The sequence below is a fragment of the Mirounga leonina genome, unplaced genomic scaffold, assembly GCF_011800145.1.
Source record: "Mirounga leonina isolate KUSES-001 unplaced genomic scaffold, KU_Mleo_1.0 Mir_418, whole genome shotgun sequence".
In the NCBI taxonomy this organism is placed as follows: Eukaryota; Metazoa; Chordata; class Mammalia; order Carnivora; family Phocidae; genus Mirounga; species Mirounga leonina.
Genome location: NW_023270739.1, coordinates 1534110 through 1553241, shown reverse-complemented (window position 1 = coordinate 1553241; position 19132 = coordinate 1534110). Strand labels below are relative to the sequence as shown.

General features: G+C 52.4%; 1 protein-coding gene across 1 annotated transcript in view; it reads left to right on the top strand.

Moving 5' to 3' along the window:
• ARHGAP8 (Rho GTPase activating protein 8) overlaps window positions 1-19132 on the top strand; it is a 45408-nt gene that overhangs the window by 17229 nt on the left and 9047 nt on the right. The window contains exons 5-6 of the mRNA XM_034987327.1: window positions 1734-1832; window positions 2976-3086. Of these exons, the coding sequence (XP_034843218.1) occupies window positions 1734-1832; window positions 2976-3086 (210 nt within the window). The remainder of the gene's footprint in view (window positions 1-1733; window positions 1833-2975; window positions 3087-19132) is intronic.

Genomic DNA, 19132 nt, shown 5'->3' with positions numbered 1-19132 from the left:
CGGCTCAGCTGGGATTCTAGCTCAAGCCCGTGTGGTTCTGCCACTTATCCTGCCTCAGGCATGGCCATAAACAGGTGCCAGGAGAGAACCTCGGGAATCAGGGTTGGAGACCCTGGAGTCTGGACTGGGCTCTGCTGCCTGTTGGCTGTGTGGCCTCAGGCAGCTGTGTGACCTCTCTGAGCCCCAGAGTCCTCATTTGGAAGTGAAGAGAACAAGTGCAGAGGCTCCCCAATGCCCGAGAATGAACAGGAATGTCCGCGGGCCTGGCCTCTTACCTCTGACTCTGACCCTCTGGGGGTGGGGCCTGGGGATTGCTCACACACCTGCATTGCCGTCCCCGGGATGCACTGCCCTGAGGCCTTTCCGGGGCATGAGGGGCAGGAAGCAGGGCCCGGCTTGCATCGGCCCTCCAGAGCCCGGTGACCAGCAAGTGTCTGGTCAGCCAGAGGGGGTCAGGCAGAAGAAACACAGCAAACATTGGAGGGTGCTCCTACATGGGCAGGGGGCTGGCACCAGAGGCCTCCCTGCAGCTCAGAAGCTGACACCTGTGTCCCCCCGCAGGCCGGCCATGCATGCGGAATGGCCAGGCCCCCTCTGCCCCTGAGGGCAGGTGGCTAGGGGTCCGGGCACCTGGCCTGATTCCCGCTCACCCACAAGGGGGAGCCAGTGCACGCGGCTGGGCCTCCCGCGGGCTTCAGCTCCAGGCGGGCTCGTGATAAAACAGCTCGGCTTCCGTGAGACACCAGGGAAGAGGTTCGGGAGGTCTGCCCGACAGCCAGCCTGGAGCCTGCGGTTGACGACACAGTGTCGTGCCCTTGAAAATGTGTTCAGAGGGTACATCTCGTGTTGAGTGTTCTAACCACACACACAAAGCAAGGGGATGCGAGGGACACTTTTGAGACGATGGATCGGCTTGTTCCCATGACGGTGGTGATGGCATCACGGCGTATGCATGTGTCCCAACTCCCCACATCGTGCCCGTGAAATCCGTCCCGCTCTGTGGGTGCCAGCGACCCTCCAGTAGCCACGACGAGGAGCTAGGCAGGCGGTGATCGCTTACCAGGAGCAGGTGCGGGGCCGGGCGTGTGACTCCTCACCCGCTGGATCCTGTTCTTGTCCCCGCTCTGCAGCTCAGGGAGCGGGCTCGTTGGTGGCAGCAGTCCCAGGTGGTGGGTACCGGGTGTGGGACAGCGGACGTTTTCCCAGACAGTCTCGCTCAGAGGGAGAACCCGTTTCCGAGGGGGAGACTGAGGCCCTGAGAGGTGGGGGGCGCGGATTGGGCCAGCGCTGGTGTCCACGGTGCTCGCTCCAGGCTGGCCTCCTGAGTGACACCGTCCTGGAGAGAAAGCAGGCAGCGCCTTGTGTGACCCTCGCAGAGAGGGGGTGCCCCAGCGGGAAGGCACCCCGGTGCCAGAAACCGCAAGCCCTCCGGGCCCCTCCCCACTGTCTCCCGTACGTGCAGATTCGTGGCAGATTCAGACTGGAGGCAGATCTTTATTTTTATGCAGATGAGACTCTCCCGAGTGTTTGGTGCATCCAAGTTCTTATGAAAGCACAAGATCTGCAGACGTGCGCTGCTTCTATTATGTTCGGGTTTCGACTGGTGTCAGCACTTAATGGTTTCTTACATGAGAAGCGCCTGTGTCGCCTTCCCCGCAGCCCCGGCCCCCGCCCCGCCCCCGGCACGGCCTCTCCGTCTCATCATTTTTATTCTCCTGCTTCTGCTTTTTCAGTCATAAGTTTGGGAAAAAAGTCATCTATTTCAACTACTTGAGTGAGCTCCACGAACACCTCAAGTACGACCAGCTGATCGTCCCCCCGGAGGTTCTGCGGTGAGTCGGACCCCGTCCCGAGAGGGGTGGAAACACCGCAGGGGATGCCATGGGCCTCGGCCCATCCCGTTATTAGCGTGGAAGGCTGCGCCTCCAAACGTGCACCCCGCAGATCTGGCCCCAAGACGTGCGGCGTCAGCAGGGATGCTAAGTGCTGACTCAGGGAGCTGAGCCTGCCGCAGGCTGTGCACGCAGACGCGGGGCCCTTCCCTCCCCCCGTGGCAAACTGATTTAAAAATATTAAGCCATCGCGGTAACTGCTGTTCGCCGCCTTGGAGTTTACCGTGTTTGGGAGCAGAGGGTCAGGGGAGTTTCTCGGGCGTGTGGATAACGCCGTATACGGAATGTGATGTTCTCAGGCGCGTCGCAGGTGCTCTGGAAGCCAGCCCACCTGGTGGCTTTTGCTGAAAGCCTATTCGAAAGCCTATTTGCTACTTGAGTTTATATGGCAGCGGGGATCCGCGCTCCACAGTCTCTCCCGTGGGGTGCAGAGGAAGGCGTGCGGCCGGCTGGCCCCACAGCCACGCAAGGGCAGGTCTTGGACCCCCGGCCCTTTGCATCTCCCTCTCCGGGGGCTCCTTGGAGGGAGCAGGGCCCTTCCCGTGCTGCAGGGAGGTGGGCAGGCTTGCAGGGGCAGGGGAGATGTTGAGCTCTCCTGGGCGCCGAGTCGCATGCCAGAAGCTGGGCACACAGAACCATGTGGGGCGTGACCCTGCCCCCGGGGTGCTTCCAGGTGGTGGGGGGGCCTCAAGTCAGTGACAATAGCTGGGGAGGGGACTGGTGGCAAGGGAATATCAGGAAGAAGTGAGTTTCCAGGGGACAGGTGGCTGGGTCAAGAGGTGGGGAAGGGTGCTTCCAGCAGAGGGAAGCCTTTGTGCAGACACGTGGGTGAAATGTTGGCCAAGCGTTGGCAGGAGAGATTGGACATTTGCTGGGGTTGGATTATCCTCTCTGCCTTTTGTGTGAACACCATGGTAGTGGGGGAGAGTGTGTGTGTGTGCATGTGTGTGGGATGGCGGTGTGGCATGTGGGCCCAGAAGGACGAGACGAGGGTGTCCTATAGATGTTCGTGGGGCGTCTGGTCCCCGCGGCCCGAGGCTCCTCCCCTGCAAGGTGAGAGCCGTGCTTCTGCTGTGTCTGCAGGTATGATGAGAAGCTCCAGAAGCTGCACAAGGGCAGGTCGCCCCCTCCTGCCAAGACACCGCCACCACGGCCCCCTCTGCCTACCCAGCAGTTTGGCGTCAGTCTGCAATAGTAAGTGAGCCGGGATGTGGACTGCTGGTTTCCTCTGGGGGACCGTGGGACGCTCATGTCCCAGGGAGGCTGTGCCCAGACCTTTGTCTCCAGCAGTCCCCCTTACCCCTGCGGAGAACCTGAAACAGGTGCTTTTCCTGGAGGCGGGAGCACTGATTCCGTATGTGTCTACGTGCCCTTGTGCAGGGGACCCAGCGGCGGGCAGGGGACCGGGTCCCTGGGGTTCTCACCTGTGTGCAGGGGACCCAGCAGCGGGCAGGGGACCGGGTCCCTGGGGTTCTCACCCGTGTGCAGGGGACCCAGCGGCGGGCAGGGGACCGGGTCCCTGGGATTCTCATCCGTGTGCAGGGGACCCAGCGGCAGGCAGGACTTAAGCCACGGCAGAATGGGTGCCACCAGCCTTGAAGCAAAGCACGGCCATGTGCTTTGCTTTGGCCAGTGAGGCAGGGGCGGCCAAGAGGCAGGTCCCATCAGGAGGGGGCTTTGGGAGCCAGCTCACGGTCTGCCTTGTGGTGACAGCAGCTGGGTGGAGATGCCCGCCTGCCTCACCAGCTGACCACAGTGTGCCTCCCGTGGATGCCCACACCGGACGCAGAGCAGGACTGAGAAATGAACTTCCGTCAGGTCCAGCTGTTGGATCAGGGACCGTTCATATCACAGCATGTCCTATCCTTCCTGACTGATCTCACCCCTTATTAGCCACGTGACCTTGAACTCACTCCCCATCTCAGCTCGTTAACTTATTTCTAGAGTGAATGAGTTGGATGGTGTGAACTTTAACATTTCCTTGTAAAGGATTCTGGGCCAATTTCATTTCTTTTGAGACTCATCCAGTGGCACCTCCTCCAGGAAGCCTTCCCTGATGCTCTAGGCTGAATACAGGGCCCTCCTGCCTCACCAGCCCATCCAAGCAGGCTGCCGTGGGGAGCCTCCCCAGGTGTTTCTACTGCTTGGCTGTGAGCACCTTGTCCATCCTGGTGTTCTCTGCTGCTGGCTGTAGGCCAGACAAAGGAGATGTTTTATCTGACAGCTACGTGGGGCAGCTGGGTCTGGTCCACACAATGTGCGGAAAACCAGGGTCTGGAGGGTGGTGGTGGGTCCCAGATAGCGGTTTGCTCAGTCCCACGTAAGAGACTCATTTCTTGTTGGAAGCTTGCATGCAGTTTGTTTTCCTACACCCAGATCTGATGACCTTTAAGACCCTTGGTGGGACTTGATACAATTTGAAAGCTTGAGCATTGAGACTCTGGACGGTGTCCTGGTGAGGGCATTGGGGGATGCCCACCTGCCACCTCGGACTTGTCACTTGCCTCTCCTGAGCCATCTGGGTATGGGGACTCTTCATTGTCCTCTTGTAGGGGCTGTGGGGCTACAGGGGAGACAGATGCTGGGGACCCCCTCTTTCTTCCTGGCCTAGAGTGAAGGAGGGCAGTGTGTGACAGGAAGAATAATGGCCCCCAGGGATGTCAGTGTCCCTGTGATCATGTCACCTTACATAGTGAAGGAGACTTGGCAGATGTGATTCAGTGAGGGATCTTGGGATGGGGAGGAAAGAGCATGGATTATCCGGGTGGGCCTAGTGTCATCACAAGGATCAAAGTCAGAGAGGAGGCTTGAGGACAGAAGCAGGACGCAGAGGTTGGAGTGACGTCAGGGAATGCCCGTGGCCCCGAGGAGCTGGAAAAGGTAAGGAATGGATTCTCCCCTAGAGCCTCTGTAAAAAACACAGCCCCATTGACCCTTTTTAGCCTCTGACACCTCCAGAAGTATAGGATCGTAAGCTCCTGCTGTTTTGAACTATGGAGTCTGTAGTAATTAGTTACAGCAGGCATAGGAAGCTGAGACCGGCAGGAAGAAGTATGTGGGGGAGGGAGGTGTGCCGAAACCTGGTTCCCAGAGCACCTGATGGGGGCTGGCTGGGAGGGGCTGGGGGGCTGGGGGTGGAGCTGAGGGCGAGCTGGCACACGGTCAGGAGGTGGTTAAGGAGGTGGGAGTCCGTACCTTGGGTGTGTCCCAGCAGCTAAAGGTGGGCCCTGTTTTCCAGAACGTTCTGCGATGATAAACGTGGTCTGCTGGTCTGCACTGCCCATTGTGCTCTCGAGCTCTTGAAATGTGGCTGGTGCAGCACAGGCACGAATTTCTAACTTTATTTCATTTTAACGGATGTGAATTTAAATGGCCCCGGCCAGCCTGCAGGACAGTGCGGCTGTAGACCCCTGCCTCCCCACCCAGACACATACACAAGTGGTGTCCCCTTGAAGAGCCGCTTTGGAAGCACTTCGTGAACGCAGCGTCTGTTCAAATACAGTGTTCCCGAAGAGATCTGGAACAAAAATGTACCAAATTTCCCTTCTTTACACACTGTGAAAATGGGCTGGTGTGACCCACTCCTGCCCGTGGGTGTGACCCCAGCAGCCTGAGGCCCGCCGGGGAAGGCAGCTGGAGATGCACCTGCAGTGACTACGGGGGTGGGGGGGTCTTGGGGGTGCTGGTGAGAACCTCAGCTCTCAGACGAGGGGCCCAGGTGGGTTTCGGAGTCTTCTGTTGTCTGCTCTGCGCTTTCGGCCTGGCCTGCAGGTCAGCGCTGGTGCTGCCCTTGGGGTGTGCTGGCTGATGGCAGGTCCTCGGTGGCCGTGCCTGAGGCCCCGTGTGCTTCTGTTATCAATCCCTTAGCCAGACGACCCCAGCAGTGCCTTTCAGCTTGCCTGTCTTGTGTTCAGAACCACTTCTGCCTCTGTACTGTCCAATAACACTTTAAAAATAAACAAAAAAACAGAACACACCTAGCTCATGGATTTCTAGAGCCAACTACCCGAGTACAGAGTGGGGGAAACACCCTTGGCCTTCTGTCTTGAACAGATGCCTTCCAGATTGTGTTCACAGAGCATTTGGCCCCCAGAGCTCTCCGTTAGCAGATCGAAGAAGGATATTAGAAATGTCCTTTTTTTTTTTTTTAAGGATTTTATTTATTTATTTGACAGAGAGAGAGAAAGAGCATACAAGCAGGGGGAGAAGGAGAGGGAGAAGCAGGTTCCCCACTGAGCAGGGAGCCCGACGTGGGGATTGATCCCAGGACCCTGGGATCATGACCTGAGCCGAAGGCAGACACTTCAACCCACTGAGCCACCCAGGCGCCCATAAAAATGTCCTTTATAAAAGGCCTTGGTTCATTTCTGTTCTGGGGCCATTTGTAACTGTAAAAATCAGTTCATTGTATTTTTTTTTTTCTTTTTTTATGCCCAGTGCGGGGCTTGAACTCACGACCCCAAGATCAAGAGTCATCTGCTCTACTGACCAAGCTGGCCAGGCGCCCCCAGGTCATTATATCTTTAGGGAATGATGAGTATCATTGTACAGCCTTTGAAGAACATTCTGTGTATGCCACTTTGAGAGATAATCCATGGGATTGCCTCTTTAAATTAATATTTTATGCTGTTTTATTGCAAATGACTACAATAAAATGGCAATAAACATATTAAATAGAGCACCAAATATGTAATTTGTTTGGACTGTGAATGAATGGAAGTCATTAAAATTCATAACCAAATCCTATTCACAGATGTTAATTTGGTGAGTTAAGTTCAGAAGTACACAACAGAAAGCTATCACCTTAGAACAAACTAATTAAGTTAATATATTAAGGGGGAGTCAGAGAGTCAAGATATCTTTGCTCTTTGCCATCCCTGAAGAGGGAGAAATGCCCCTGTGCATTTCATACAGCTCCATCTGGGCAGCTGTAGGGTAGTGGAAAGAGGGCAGGTAAATAAGGGCCTCCTTCGGGAGGGGTAAGGGAGGGGATGCAGGTCCCAGCTTTGGGAAGTCAAGCCAATGATGTAACTCACCCCAGTTTCTTTCCCTGTAAGTGGACTTAAAACCATGCCCTCCTGGGGCACCTGGGTGGCTCAGTTGTTGGGCGTCTGCCTTCGGCTCAGGTCATGATCCCGGGGTCCTGGGATCGAGCCCCACATTGGGCTCCCTGCTCCGCGGGAGGCCTTCTCCCTCTCCCACTCCCCCTGCTTGTGTTCCTTCTCTTGCTGTGTCTCTGTCAAATAAATAAAATCTTTAAAACAAAACAAAACAAAACAAAAAACCGTGCCCTCCTCACCTCCAGGCCCAGGGGAGCTTCACAAGAAGGTGTGGAGACCATGTGAACGAGTCCCCGCTGCCCAGCTTGTCTGCTCTCATTTCTCCTTCATTGTCCCCTCCTCCAGGAAACCTTCCCTGATGACTCCACACAGACTTAGGACCATCTGTTGACCATTCTCTCCGCTACTGAATTGCCTTGGCTCCCTTGTCAAAAAACGATTGCACATAAACGTGAGGGTTTATCTCTGGACTCTTGATTCTCTTCCATCGGCCTATGTCAATGCCACAATTTCTTTATTTTTTTATTTTTTTATTATTATTATTTTTTAAAGATTTTATTTATTTTTTAGAGAGCGAGTGAGTGACAAACAGCATGAGAGGGGAGAGGGTCAGAGGGAGAAGCAGGCTTCCTGCTGAGCAGGGAGCCCGAGGCGGGGCTCAATCCCAGGACCCTGGGATCATGACCTGAGCCTAAGGCAGACGCTTAACCGACTGAGCCACCCAGGCGCCCACCACACTATCTTTATTACTGTGGCTTGGTACTAAGTTCTGAAATCGGGAAATGTGAGTCTTCTGACTTCGTTCTTCTTTTTCAGGATGGTTTTGGCTCTTTGGGGTCTCTTGCATTTCCATATTAATTTTAGAATCAGCTTGTTGATTTCTGTAAAAAGGCAGCTGGGATCTCAACAGGGATCGTGCTGTCTCTGCAGATCCGTTTGGGGAGCACGGCCGTCTTCCCAATACCACAATATCCAGTTGATGAACCCAGGATGTCTTTCCACGCAGGTAGATCTTTTCTGTTTCTTTCAGTGAGGTTTTAGTTTTCAGTCTCCGTGTTTTGCACTTTTTTGTCAAATTTAGTTAAGTATTTTGTTCTTTGCGATGCTATTGTAAATGAAATTATTTCGTGTTTTCATTTTTGGGATTGTTCACTGCTAGTGTATAGAAATAGTTGATTTTTGTATGCTGACCATGTATCCTGCCGCCTAACATCAGTTATTAGTTCCAATAGATGTTTTATGAGTTTTTGGGGTATTTTCTATATCCAAGATCGTATCATTTGTAAATATAGTTTTACTTCTTCCTGTCTATCCTGGATGCCTTTTATTTCCTTTTCTTGCCTGATCACACCTGATCAGACCCTCCAGTGTTGGGGGGTAGTGGGGAGAGTGCACATCCTTGTCTTTTCCTGTTCTTATTGGGAAGTGGCTGAGTTTTTCACCATTAAATGTGATATTAGCTGTGGGTTTTTCAGAGATGCCCTTTATCCAGTGGAGGAAAAGCCCTAACATTCCTAGTTTGTCGAATGGTTGGGTCTTGTTTTTCTTTTTTCTGTGAAGGGATGTGAGCTTGTGTCCTATGCTTTTTTTGCCTTTATTGAGATGATCACATAGGTTTTGTCCTTTATTAATATGGTGATGACACTGCTTGATTTTTATGTTAAACCAGCCTTGTATTCTGGGATAAATCACACGTGTTCGTGGTAGATCATCTTTTAACACAAAGCTCGATTTGCTTTGCTAGTATTTTTTGGATGATTTGGTGTCTATGTTCCAAAGAAAAACTGGTCTGTAGTCACTTTATATTGTGATGTCTTTGACTTAGTTTCATGGCCCTTCTGTTTTTTGCAAGAGTTTGTGCGTGATCAGAGCAAATCTTTCCTGCACAGGGGTTGTGGGAGTTTCAGACTCGTGGGAGACGTGGGGGTGTCCCCCTGCCCCCACCTCTCCTCCTCCTCTCATATCTGCAGGAAGTGGGATATGGGGGTGACAGATTCAGAGGTCCCCTCGGGCTCTTCGTTAGTGAGAGGATTGCGTGGCTTTTCCAGCTGTGTGTCTCCCAGAGCAGAAGGTTTCAGCTGAGGGGCACCTGGGTGGCTCAGTCGTTAAGCATCTGCCTTCGGCTCAGGTCATGATCCCAGGGTCCTGGGATCGAGCCCCACATCGGGCTCCCTGCTCGGCGGGAAGCCTGCTTCTCCCTCTCTCACTCCCCCTGCTTGTGTTCCCTCTCTCGCTCTGTCTCTCTGTCAAATAAATAAATAAAATCTTTTTAAAAAAAAAGAAGGTTTCAGCTGAGCCAGGACCCGCTTTAACAAGGAAAGGGGTGTTGGGCTTCCCCTTCTCTTTCCCTGCATGCCCGGGTACACTCGTCTTTGGTCTCCTGCACTGCGGGGCTGTCTGGAGAGCAGCAGAAGATGCTGCTCTTTGGGAATGGCCTGTGAGGTGGGGTGTCCTTGGGCTTTGGTTCTCAGTCACGTGGGTCAGCCTGACTTGCTAGAAACCCCCACCCCATTAGAGTTTGGGGGACTGGTCTCGCTCATGGTACAACACTTTCCAGTTCTTCATTCACCTCCCTAAGAGGCCAGTGTTGCAGAGGTGGGTTAACCCCACCAAACCCCCAACCCAGAGTGCAAGGCTGTGGTCTGCTGCAGGTACAAGAGCTCGGGAGTCAAATTTTGATTTGAACCCTAGGCCGTCTGACTTCAGATAAAATAATTTGTCTCTCTCAGTCTGCTTTGTCTTCTGTCCCAATGGGGGCACAGTGATGAGGCCAGCAGGCCTGGCAGCGTGCGGGCACGCTGGTGCACGTCGGTCCTCCGCACACTGTGGTTCCTGGGGTGTCCGCGTGCGCTCCCAGTTCTCCCGGCACCCGGGACCTCCCCCTCCCTGTCCCTACTGTTTCTAAAAAGCTACACTGTCTCCTCATTTGTGCATTCCTTGCATACAAAACCAGGAAAGAAACCTGCTCTGAATTACTCTAGGCATGTCTCCCAAGGGGAGGGGCTACACGCAAGAATTATGTGCAAGAATTCCCAGTGCTCTCTGGGGCGGCCGGCAGGCCGGGAGCGCAGGCTGCTGACCCGGGAATAGCGCTCTGCCTCTGAGAACCCCCTGCGACCGGTGTGCGCCTCGGAACTTTAGTTCACGGTGTGAGTTTAATAGTCTGTGCCTCCTTCTGGAGACTGGCCCAGGCCCACACACATGCGGATGCATGGGGGGGGCCGTGGTAGGACAGGATTTGCTGCTTCCCTGGGCACCCCCACCCAGCCAGGAAGCACCTTTTATCCAGAGCTCCTAGGGCAGAGATCATTCTCTGCCCTGACTCAGTGGGCTGAGCAAGCCTCTCTCCAAGCCAGCGAGTGGGGACGGGGAGGGAGGAGATATCCACAGGGTGGGTTTCTGCACCGTCGAGAGTAATGGTGGAATGCCAGGAGCCGGTTCTGCTGCTCACCACGAGAGGGCCAGCAGGAGGCAGTGAGCCTTGCATGCACGGCTGAAGAGGCATGCTTGGCTGGGGACGCAACTTTGAGCAAACCCCTCCACTTCTGGGACCTCAGTTTCTCATGATGTCACAGGCCCCTTCCTGCCCTGGCAGCCTGCTTTTGAAAAAGGAAACATGGGCTAAGCTATAGGCAAGGGGGTCTTTGGGTAGCTCATCACTGTCTGGCCTATTTTGCAGGTCTCAGGGGGACCCCCTCCCCAAAATGTTAACTAGTGCGGGCTTTGGAATGAACAGACCCAGGCTTTCGAGCTGGGAGACCTTGGGCCAGTCACTGCAGCGTCCTGAGCCCACTTCTTCACCTGAAATGGGCCACCCGTATTTGGCCTGGGAAGTCACCCGGCCCCTGGCGGTCCAGTGATTTTAATTGTTAGTACATTTGACTCAGAGCTCAACAAAGCCTTCCACGTCCCTTGGCATTGACTGTTTGCAGCTCCCTGGAGGGATGGTGCCAGCATCTCTGCTTTCCATTTGGGGAAACAGAGGTTGGGGAGGCTAAGAGATTGGCCTAGGGCCACCCACCTCTTCAGGGCAGGGCCAAAGCTTATACCACTCTGTCTGGCTCCCAAAGGAAGCAGGAGGAGGAAAAGAGCCACCCGTCCCGTCCACCACGTTCCTCCTGCCCCGGGGGTGCAGAGGGGACCGCCTGGACTCTACCCCAGAGGGACACAGGGAGCCAAGTCGGGGATGGGTGAGGAGGGTCCGCCCACGTTCCTATGGCGACAGGACTCACAAAGGCAGTGACCTCCGTCAGGGCCCGTTGGCACTGTTGGTGCAGTTTTTACCATTGTTCACGGGGCCACGTGTTTAGGCCTCCTCTGCAAATCTTGGAGTACAAGGAAGAGCAGCATAGGTGGTGCATCCATCTGATGAGTCGCTGCAGAACGCTGGTGGCCGGTTTGAGCTGGGCCGGACCTCACTGCCGGCTCTGCCACCGCGGGGCTGCAGGACCTCGAGCCGCGCAAGGGGCCTCTGCCAGCATCCACGTCCGGTCTCTAACTTGGGCTCGTGAAATCACGATGGAAACTAAATGGGTAAGATACAGGAGCAGGGGCTGTGGGCTCAGACTCGGGGCTCTGAGTTCTGGCTGCACACTCCTGACGATGGTTCCCCGTTGTGCATCCCAGGCCCCCCAGCACTTAGCAGCTTCAGACAGCAACCGTTTTGTTCTGTGGCGTGATTTCTGCGGGCCGGCGTTCAGGTGGGGCTCAGCCGGGCAGGTCTGCTCTGTGCGGGGCTGGCAGAGCTCACTCGGTGGTGTCCAGCGTGGCCCGGCGGCTCCAGGGGGTCCAGGGTCTGAGGTGCTGCCTCATGTCCTGGCACTTGGCAGGGATGGCCGGAAGGCTGGGCTCAGCTGGGACGCGGCCGCCCCCCAGGACATCCTCGAGGTGGCCGCCCTTTTTATGGGGCAGCTCACGGCTTCTGGCAGGGGATTCCTGAGACAAGTGGAAACTGCCAGAGTCTTCAGGCCGGGGCCTGGAAACGAGACAGTTGCTTCTGCCATATTCTCTTGGTCAAAAGAGCTTCCTTTCCTGGTTTCTTGGCTCATGGCTCTGTCCCCCACCTCAAAGTGCTTTGCTCTGACCTTTGCTTCTGTCATCTGTCTCCTCTCTGAGTCTGGCCCTCTTGCCTCCTGTGAGCTTCTTTCGAGCCTGCCGGACAGTCTGGGATGATCTCCCCACTTGTCACCTGCAGAGTCCCTTGTGCCGTGGAAGGGAGCACATTCACAGCTCCCAGGTGTTAGGACACAGACGTCCACAGTGGCCACTGATGATTCTCCACACATGTGGCCACGGGCAGGTTCCATGAACCCTCTGAGCCTCAGTTTCCTTGTCTGTAAATGGGGTTTATTATGGAAACTTCCAGAACTGTCCCGAAGATTCAGTGAGTTAATACATTTTGGGCACTTGGGCCATGTCTGCACAGTACAGGACCTTTGGCGGTCAGCCATTGTCAGCATTCTTGGTACCGTGGGCGAGGTGCTCTGACAAGGATTGTCAACAACGATGACTCAGAGTAGAAGGCTGTAGGCGTCGTGGGGTCCACACACAGCACTGAGGGAATGAATGATAGGGAGCCGCGCCCTGCAGAGAGGAGGTCTCAGAGGAGGAGGACTTTGGCCTGAGCCTGGAGCGGGGAAGGAGGGTGTGCTGGGCGGAGGGCAGGCTGTGGGCCAGCAGGAGGCCTGAGATGTGGGAGAGATGAGCATCTGTGGTGAGTCTCCGTGTGCCTGCAGCATCCAAGGTGAGATGCACAGCAATGCCACGTGCCCCGCGTGAGTGCGTGCCAGGCCACAAGGCTGTGCGGGCCTGATCAGCGGGGGACTGCCTCTCGGGGGGTCCCAGCTGCGGTTTCTGGCCCCGAGAGAGGACAAGAGGAAGCCTGCCTGCTCGTGGGTGAGTGTGCCAGGGTCTTAGCAGGAAAGGAGTCTGAAGGTGACAAGAATTTATGTGCATTTACCGCAGCATCCTGCTAAGCATCCACGGCCAAGGGTGTGAGGTGAGTTTTAGTTTAATTCTTCCTTTTACGGTTGTTGAGTCTTTGGATCATGTGACATCATTTCTTCTGTAAGTCACATCTCCTGAATGGTTTTGGGGTACCAGGGCCTGTCCTAAGGGCTTTGCCGGTGCTCAGCCACCCTGGCAGGCGGCCACGACGGTCACCCCATTTAACAGAAGAGGAAATAGAGGCTCAGGACACAGGCAGGTTGAGTGGTGTGTCTGGGTCTCCTGGTTGTGGCAGGAGAGCCAGGATTCGGTCTCAGGAGGTCGGACGCCGGAGCCCACGCCTTCGGCTTCTGTTCGGCTGCCTGTGCATCTCGGTGGTGACCCTCCTCCTCGGAGCAAAGCGCGCGCGCCGTTAGCGGATGATCACCAACCACACTCTTCCTTCCCGTTCATCTGTGACTTTTGTTTATGTTACAGTTCTGGTGTTGTGCTGAGAGGCTGGATTCTGGAGCCTGCCGGTCTGGGTTCGAATCCTGGCCCTGCACTCATTTGGTCCAACAGCTTAAACGCTCAGGGCCTCAGTTTCCTCACCTGAGTTCCAGCCGTTTCTCAAAACAGCCTCTGCTTTCTCACCTTCGTGCATGTTCCCTGTGTTCCCCGTGTGTCCCTTCTCCATGTGTCCAAATCCATCGTCTTCCTCAAGGTGTCCCTGAAATACTTCCTCTACAGTACTGCACTCTGAGCTCCCTGGGAGCGTGCGGTCTTTCTTCCCTTGTGTATTCGTCAGCTCTCGCTAGGTTGTGCCGCGTAACAGTCCCAGCCTCAGGCGGGTTCTGATGACAAGTGTTTATTCTTGCTCGGGTTGTGTAGGCGTGCATGTAGGTGGCGGCTCGGCTCAGCTCTGTGTGTCTTCTGTTCCTGACGCCAGGCTGAGAGGGCGGGCTCTCGGGGACAGGCTGCTGTCCTGCTGGAGGAGGGGAGCGAGCATGCCCAAGCCAAGCTACAACAGTCCCATTCAGAGCTTCTCCTTGGAGGTGGTAAACATCACACCTGCTGCCAGCCCGGAGCAGGTCAGGTGGCCAAGCCACCATCAGTGAGGCAGGGTGGTGGCCGTCCTGCAGGAAGGCCTGGCAAGGTGGGGGGCGGGGGGTGGGAGACTTAGCTGCAAACACTCGCTTGCCCCACCGTGGTGCCCAGCCAGCGTTCTCTGTCGAGAATACCCTGGAAATCTGCTCTTCCCATTATCCCCCTGAGTATCTACTGTTACCACGTCACACGTCCTGTTGTGGACACTGCGTGTGAAGAGACTGAGGCTGACTCAGGCCTTGCACACGCATCTGGAATCATTTCCTTGGGATGAATTCCTAGGAGGGGGTGTATTTCCAGCATCAGAGAATGTGGCCGTTTTTAAGGTTTGGGGCACATACTGTTGGTTCCCCCTTCCAGAAAGGTCATGTGCATCCTTAGAGTCTGACGCTGTGGGTCACCGCCACGTGCCAGAGCTGGCCCCTCTTGCCCTGGAACATAGGGGCTCCGAGGGGAGTGGACACCTCCCTGTCAGGCCCTCCCTCGTCTCCTGGAGGACACCCTCCCCTGTGCTCACTGCCTTCCCTGAGGGGATCCCCAGGCCCACCCACCAGGTGGGGGTGGCCGGTGGTGAAGAAAGAGTCCCCAACCCGAGCACCCACTGCAGCTCTGGGACCAGGGTTGAGTCAGTGTGTGATGTGTAAGCACAGATGTGTCTTTAGCTGGAGGAAGGAGAGCTGGTGTTGGCAGGAGGGGCCTGGACTGGCATCCTCAGGGCCACTGGGTTGCGGGGGGGGGGGCCGGGGACAGGGAACCTCAGGGCTCGCTAAGCTTCAGGGAAGTCAGTGGCACCTGGGAGAACTCTTGTGGCAAAAGAGGAAGGAAACATCTTAAGGTTGCTTCAGTCCAAATTTTCACGTGGAGTTTAGCTCTGGTGAGGCCAGGAAGATCAACTAGTATACCTTCAATCCTCGACACAGGTTTTGGTTATTTGGTTATTTGCTTCCCTCCAGCCTTGGGTTCTGTTATAATGAAACCATATGCCAGTGGCTACATTTTAACCTGCATTTTGGTAACAGGAATCAGAGAAAGCTGACTGTGCATCTGGCCCCTTCTGTGGCCAGCTGTGGGGTATGGACAGAAACTCCTCTTACTGGGCACCTCATTTGTTATCTGTGAAGCAGGGGTAATAACAGCCTAGGCTGTCTCATTCCACCCTGTTGGAATCAAATGAAACAGTGTATGTGCAAGCAAATAGCAAGGAGTAATGTAATTGTGAGGGGACTGACTTTTCCAAAAGAGCTGGCGATTGCTGAACTTTGGGCTGTTCTTGGGGAGCCAGGGGAAGAGGCATATTTGTGTGTTAGAATTGGAGGGGTAGATATACTTGCCCCATTCCTGTCCCCATTTCCCCAAGGGTCTTACTTGTTGATGGAGCAGAATGAGAGCCAGGGAAGGTTGGAGGGTACCACGGACTGTAGCCAGGCATGAGGCCACCTCTCCGCCTCCAGAAACCCTTCAACAATAAATGGGTGATGTCTGCTTCTTGCCATGATTGAGTCACAGAACAAATTTACTGTCCTCCCTGAAACTAGAGAAGCACACGATGAAGACAGGCATTTTCAGACATTGGGCAACACGCAGCACAGGACTGTGATCCCTGAGAGAAGAGCCACAGGCCCCGGGATTGCCCCAGCCTACTGCCTGGAGAGCATTTCCAGGCTGCAGAGCAGGGAGAGGCCAGACAGAGTCAGTGTTCTTGCAGAAGTGAGGTCACAGAGTTCAGAGTTGGGGGGGCTTTAGGTGGGTGACATTGGGGAACAGTTCCAGGGAGGAGGGAGCTGCAAAGAGAACTCTGGACATCTACAGAAGGTACCCTCTAGTCTTTGGCTGAGTGTTTAAACTGTTTATATATGAAAGGAAATTAAAAGCACCTGGAAAGTACTAGGCCCCCAAACTATCAGAGCTCACACAGGGCTGAGAATGGCAAGTGTTCTCCCAGCTAAAGACTTCAGTACCCAAAGTACTGGGTGAAGTTTCCATCTTAGTAGTGGAGTTACAGTAGCCTTAGGCTGACCCCTGCTCTGGAGCCTCCCTTGCAAACTTAAAAGCAATCCTTGAAAGGATCTACCTGTTCCCAGATAACTTAAAGCAAGACACACAAAGTTCATCTCCATTCAGAGGAATACAAAAAAAATCCAGCAACCAACAACATAAAATTCCCAAAGAAAAAGTACAATGTGGGAACAGGGAAGCATGTTTTGTAAACTAGGAGAAAAACTGATCAGTAGAAACAGACCCAGAATATTAGTATAGGTTCTCTAGAGAAATAGAACCAATAAGATATTTATTATAAGGGATTGGGTCGTGTGGTTACGGAGGCTGAGAAGTCCCAATATCTGCACTTGGTAATCGAGACCCAGGACAGCCAATGGGGGTAATGCCAGTCTGAGACTCCCAAAGCAGGAGAAAATTGATGTCCCAGTTCAGAGATAGGCAGAGAGACTGAATTCTCCCTTACTTGGCCTTTTGTTCTCTCCAGACCTTCAACTGATTGGATGAGGGCCACCTGCTTAGGGAGGGCAATCTGCTTTACTCAGCCCACCAGTACAAATGTTAATCCCATCCAAAAGTACCCTCATAGACATTTCCAGAATAATGTTTAACCAAATAGCTGGGCACCCCTTGGCCCAGTCAGGTTGATATGCAAAATTAACCATCACATACAGAAGTGACAGAGCTGAAGGGATTAGGAGATAAGAGCATTAAAACCGCTATTACAGATATGGTCTGTATGTTCAAGAAGGTAGAAGAAAACATGAACATGCTGAGATATCTTAAAAAGAATCCAAGTGAAACTTCTAGAGATGAAAAACACAATTTTTAATATGAAAAACACACTGGATGGGATTAATAGAAGATTAGGCATCAGAGTAGAAAAAGATTAGAGAACTTGAAGACACAGCCATACAAATGATCCAAAATGAAACACAAAGAAAAAGAAAAGACCAACCTGTGGCAAACACAGGGAACGAACACAAGGGGCACAAGCCGATGCTGTTCCTGTAGCCTCCCCTGACTCCTCCTTGGGCTCTGCAGGCAACATGTCTTCCTTTGGCAACTGGTGTTGGAAAAATTCATTTTCCTGACCTGTGTTTAGTTTTGTCCTCCCATTAAATATTTCATATATAGTCATACATTTAATTTGTAAAATAGATTGTGATATTATTATTACATAATGAATTAAAATGTGTGAATTAAAATATTCCAAAAGTCTTTTAAAAAATAATATTATAGTGTAGGATATGTATAAGAAAGAAGATGACAAATATTTGAAGGACATTTTTCTAAATTTGATGAAAACTATAAACCCACAGGTCCTAAGAGCTCAATGAACCACAAGCATAAGGAACATGAAGAAAATGACACCAAGGCACATCATAATCAAATTGCTTAAAACCAGTGACAGAGCAAATCTTAAAAGTAGAGGAAAAAAAGACTGTACCCACAGAAGAGTGACAGCAGATTTCTCTTGGAAAGATGCAAGTCAGATGGCAGTGGAGCAATATCTTTTTCAAATATTAAAAGTTCTCATCTTTAAAAAAATTTTTTTTCTGAACTAAAATTACATACTCAGCAAAAACCTTTCAAAAATGAATGCAAAGTAAAAGCTTTCTCAGATAAACTAAAGTTGAGAGGATTTATCTCCAGCACACCTACATGATAGAAATGTTAAGGGACGTGTGTCAGACAAAAGAAAAATAATGTCAAATGGAAATTAAGATCCTCACAGAGGAATGAAGAGTTTTGGAAATGGTAAATATGTGAGTAAATAGAAAATAAATACCATGTTGGAATACTGTATAATGTATGACATTAACACAAAAGATGTGGTTGAGAAGTGGAAGTATACAGTGGTGAGGTTTCTACACTGTAAGTAAAGTAGTGTTAATATTACTTGAAGATAGACTGTACTATATTAAATATGTATATTGGAAAACTAGGCCCACTACAAATAAAGACATACAACTAATCTATTAATAAGGAGATAAATGGAATCCTAAAAAATAATCAGCAAAACAAAGTCAAGGAAAGAGGGGAAATGAATAAAGAACAAATAGCAAGATGGTAGATTTAAACCTAGCCAAATTGATAATTACATTAAATGTAAGTGGCAGAGATTCTCAGTTTGGATTTTTTATTTTTCATATTTTTATTTTTTTAAAAAGATTTTATTTATTTGACAGAGAGAGATACAGCGTGAGAGGGAACACAAGCAGGGGGAGTGGGAGAGGGAGAAGCAGGCTTCCCGCTGAGCAGGGAGCCTGATGTAGAGCTCTATACCAGGACCCTGGGATCATGACCTGAGCCAAAGGCAGACGCTTAATGACTGAGCCACCCAAGCGCCCCTGGATTTTTTTAAAAAGGAAGATCTTACTGATGTTTAAAATATAAAATGAGGGTTGCGTGGGTGGTTCAGTCAGTTAAGCATCTGACTTTGGCTCAGGTCATGAAATCAGGGTCCTGGGATTGAGCCTCCCCATCAGGCTCCTTGTTCAGCAGGGAGTCTGCTTGTCCCTCTGTCCCTCCCCCCACTCGTGTTCTCTCTCTTTCTCCCTCAAATAAGTAAAATCTTTTAAAAAAAATGAAATATAGGGGCTCCTGGGTGTCTCAGTTGTTAAGCATCTGCCTTCGGCTCAGGTCATGATCCCAGGACTCTCCCTCTCCCACTCCCCCTGCTTGTGTTCCTCTCTCGCTGTGTCTGTCTCTGTCAAATAAATAAATAAAATCTTTAAAATAAAATAAAATAAAATTATAAAAGATTAGAAGACTACAAGTTACAAGTAAAAGGATGGAGGGGCGCCTGGATGGCGCAGTTGGTTGGGCATCTGACTCCTGGTTTCGGCTCAGATCTGATCTCAGGGTTGTGAGATTGAGCCCCATGTCGGACTTCCCACTCACTGTGGAGTCTGCTTGGGCCTCTCTCTCCCTCTTCCTCTGTCCCTCCCCACTTCATGCATGCTCTCTGTCTCTCACTGAAAAAAATAAATAAACCTTTTAAAAACAAAGGTAAAAGGATGGAAAAATATATGCCATACAGCCACCAACCAAAAGAAGGCTGGAGTGGCTGTATTGATATCAGGCAGAGTAGGCTTCAGAACAAGAAATAAGCCCAGGAACAAAGACGGACATTTCATAATAATAAAG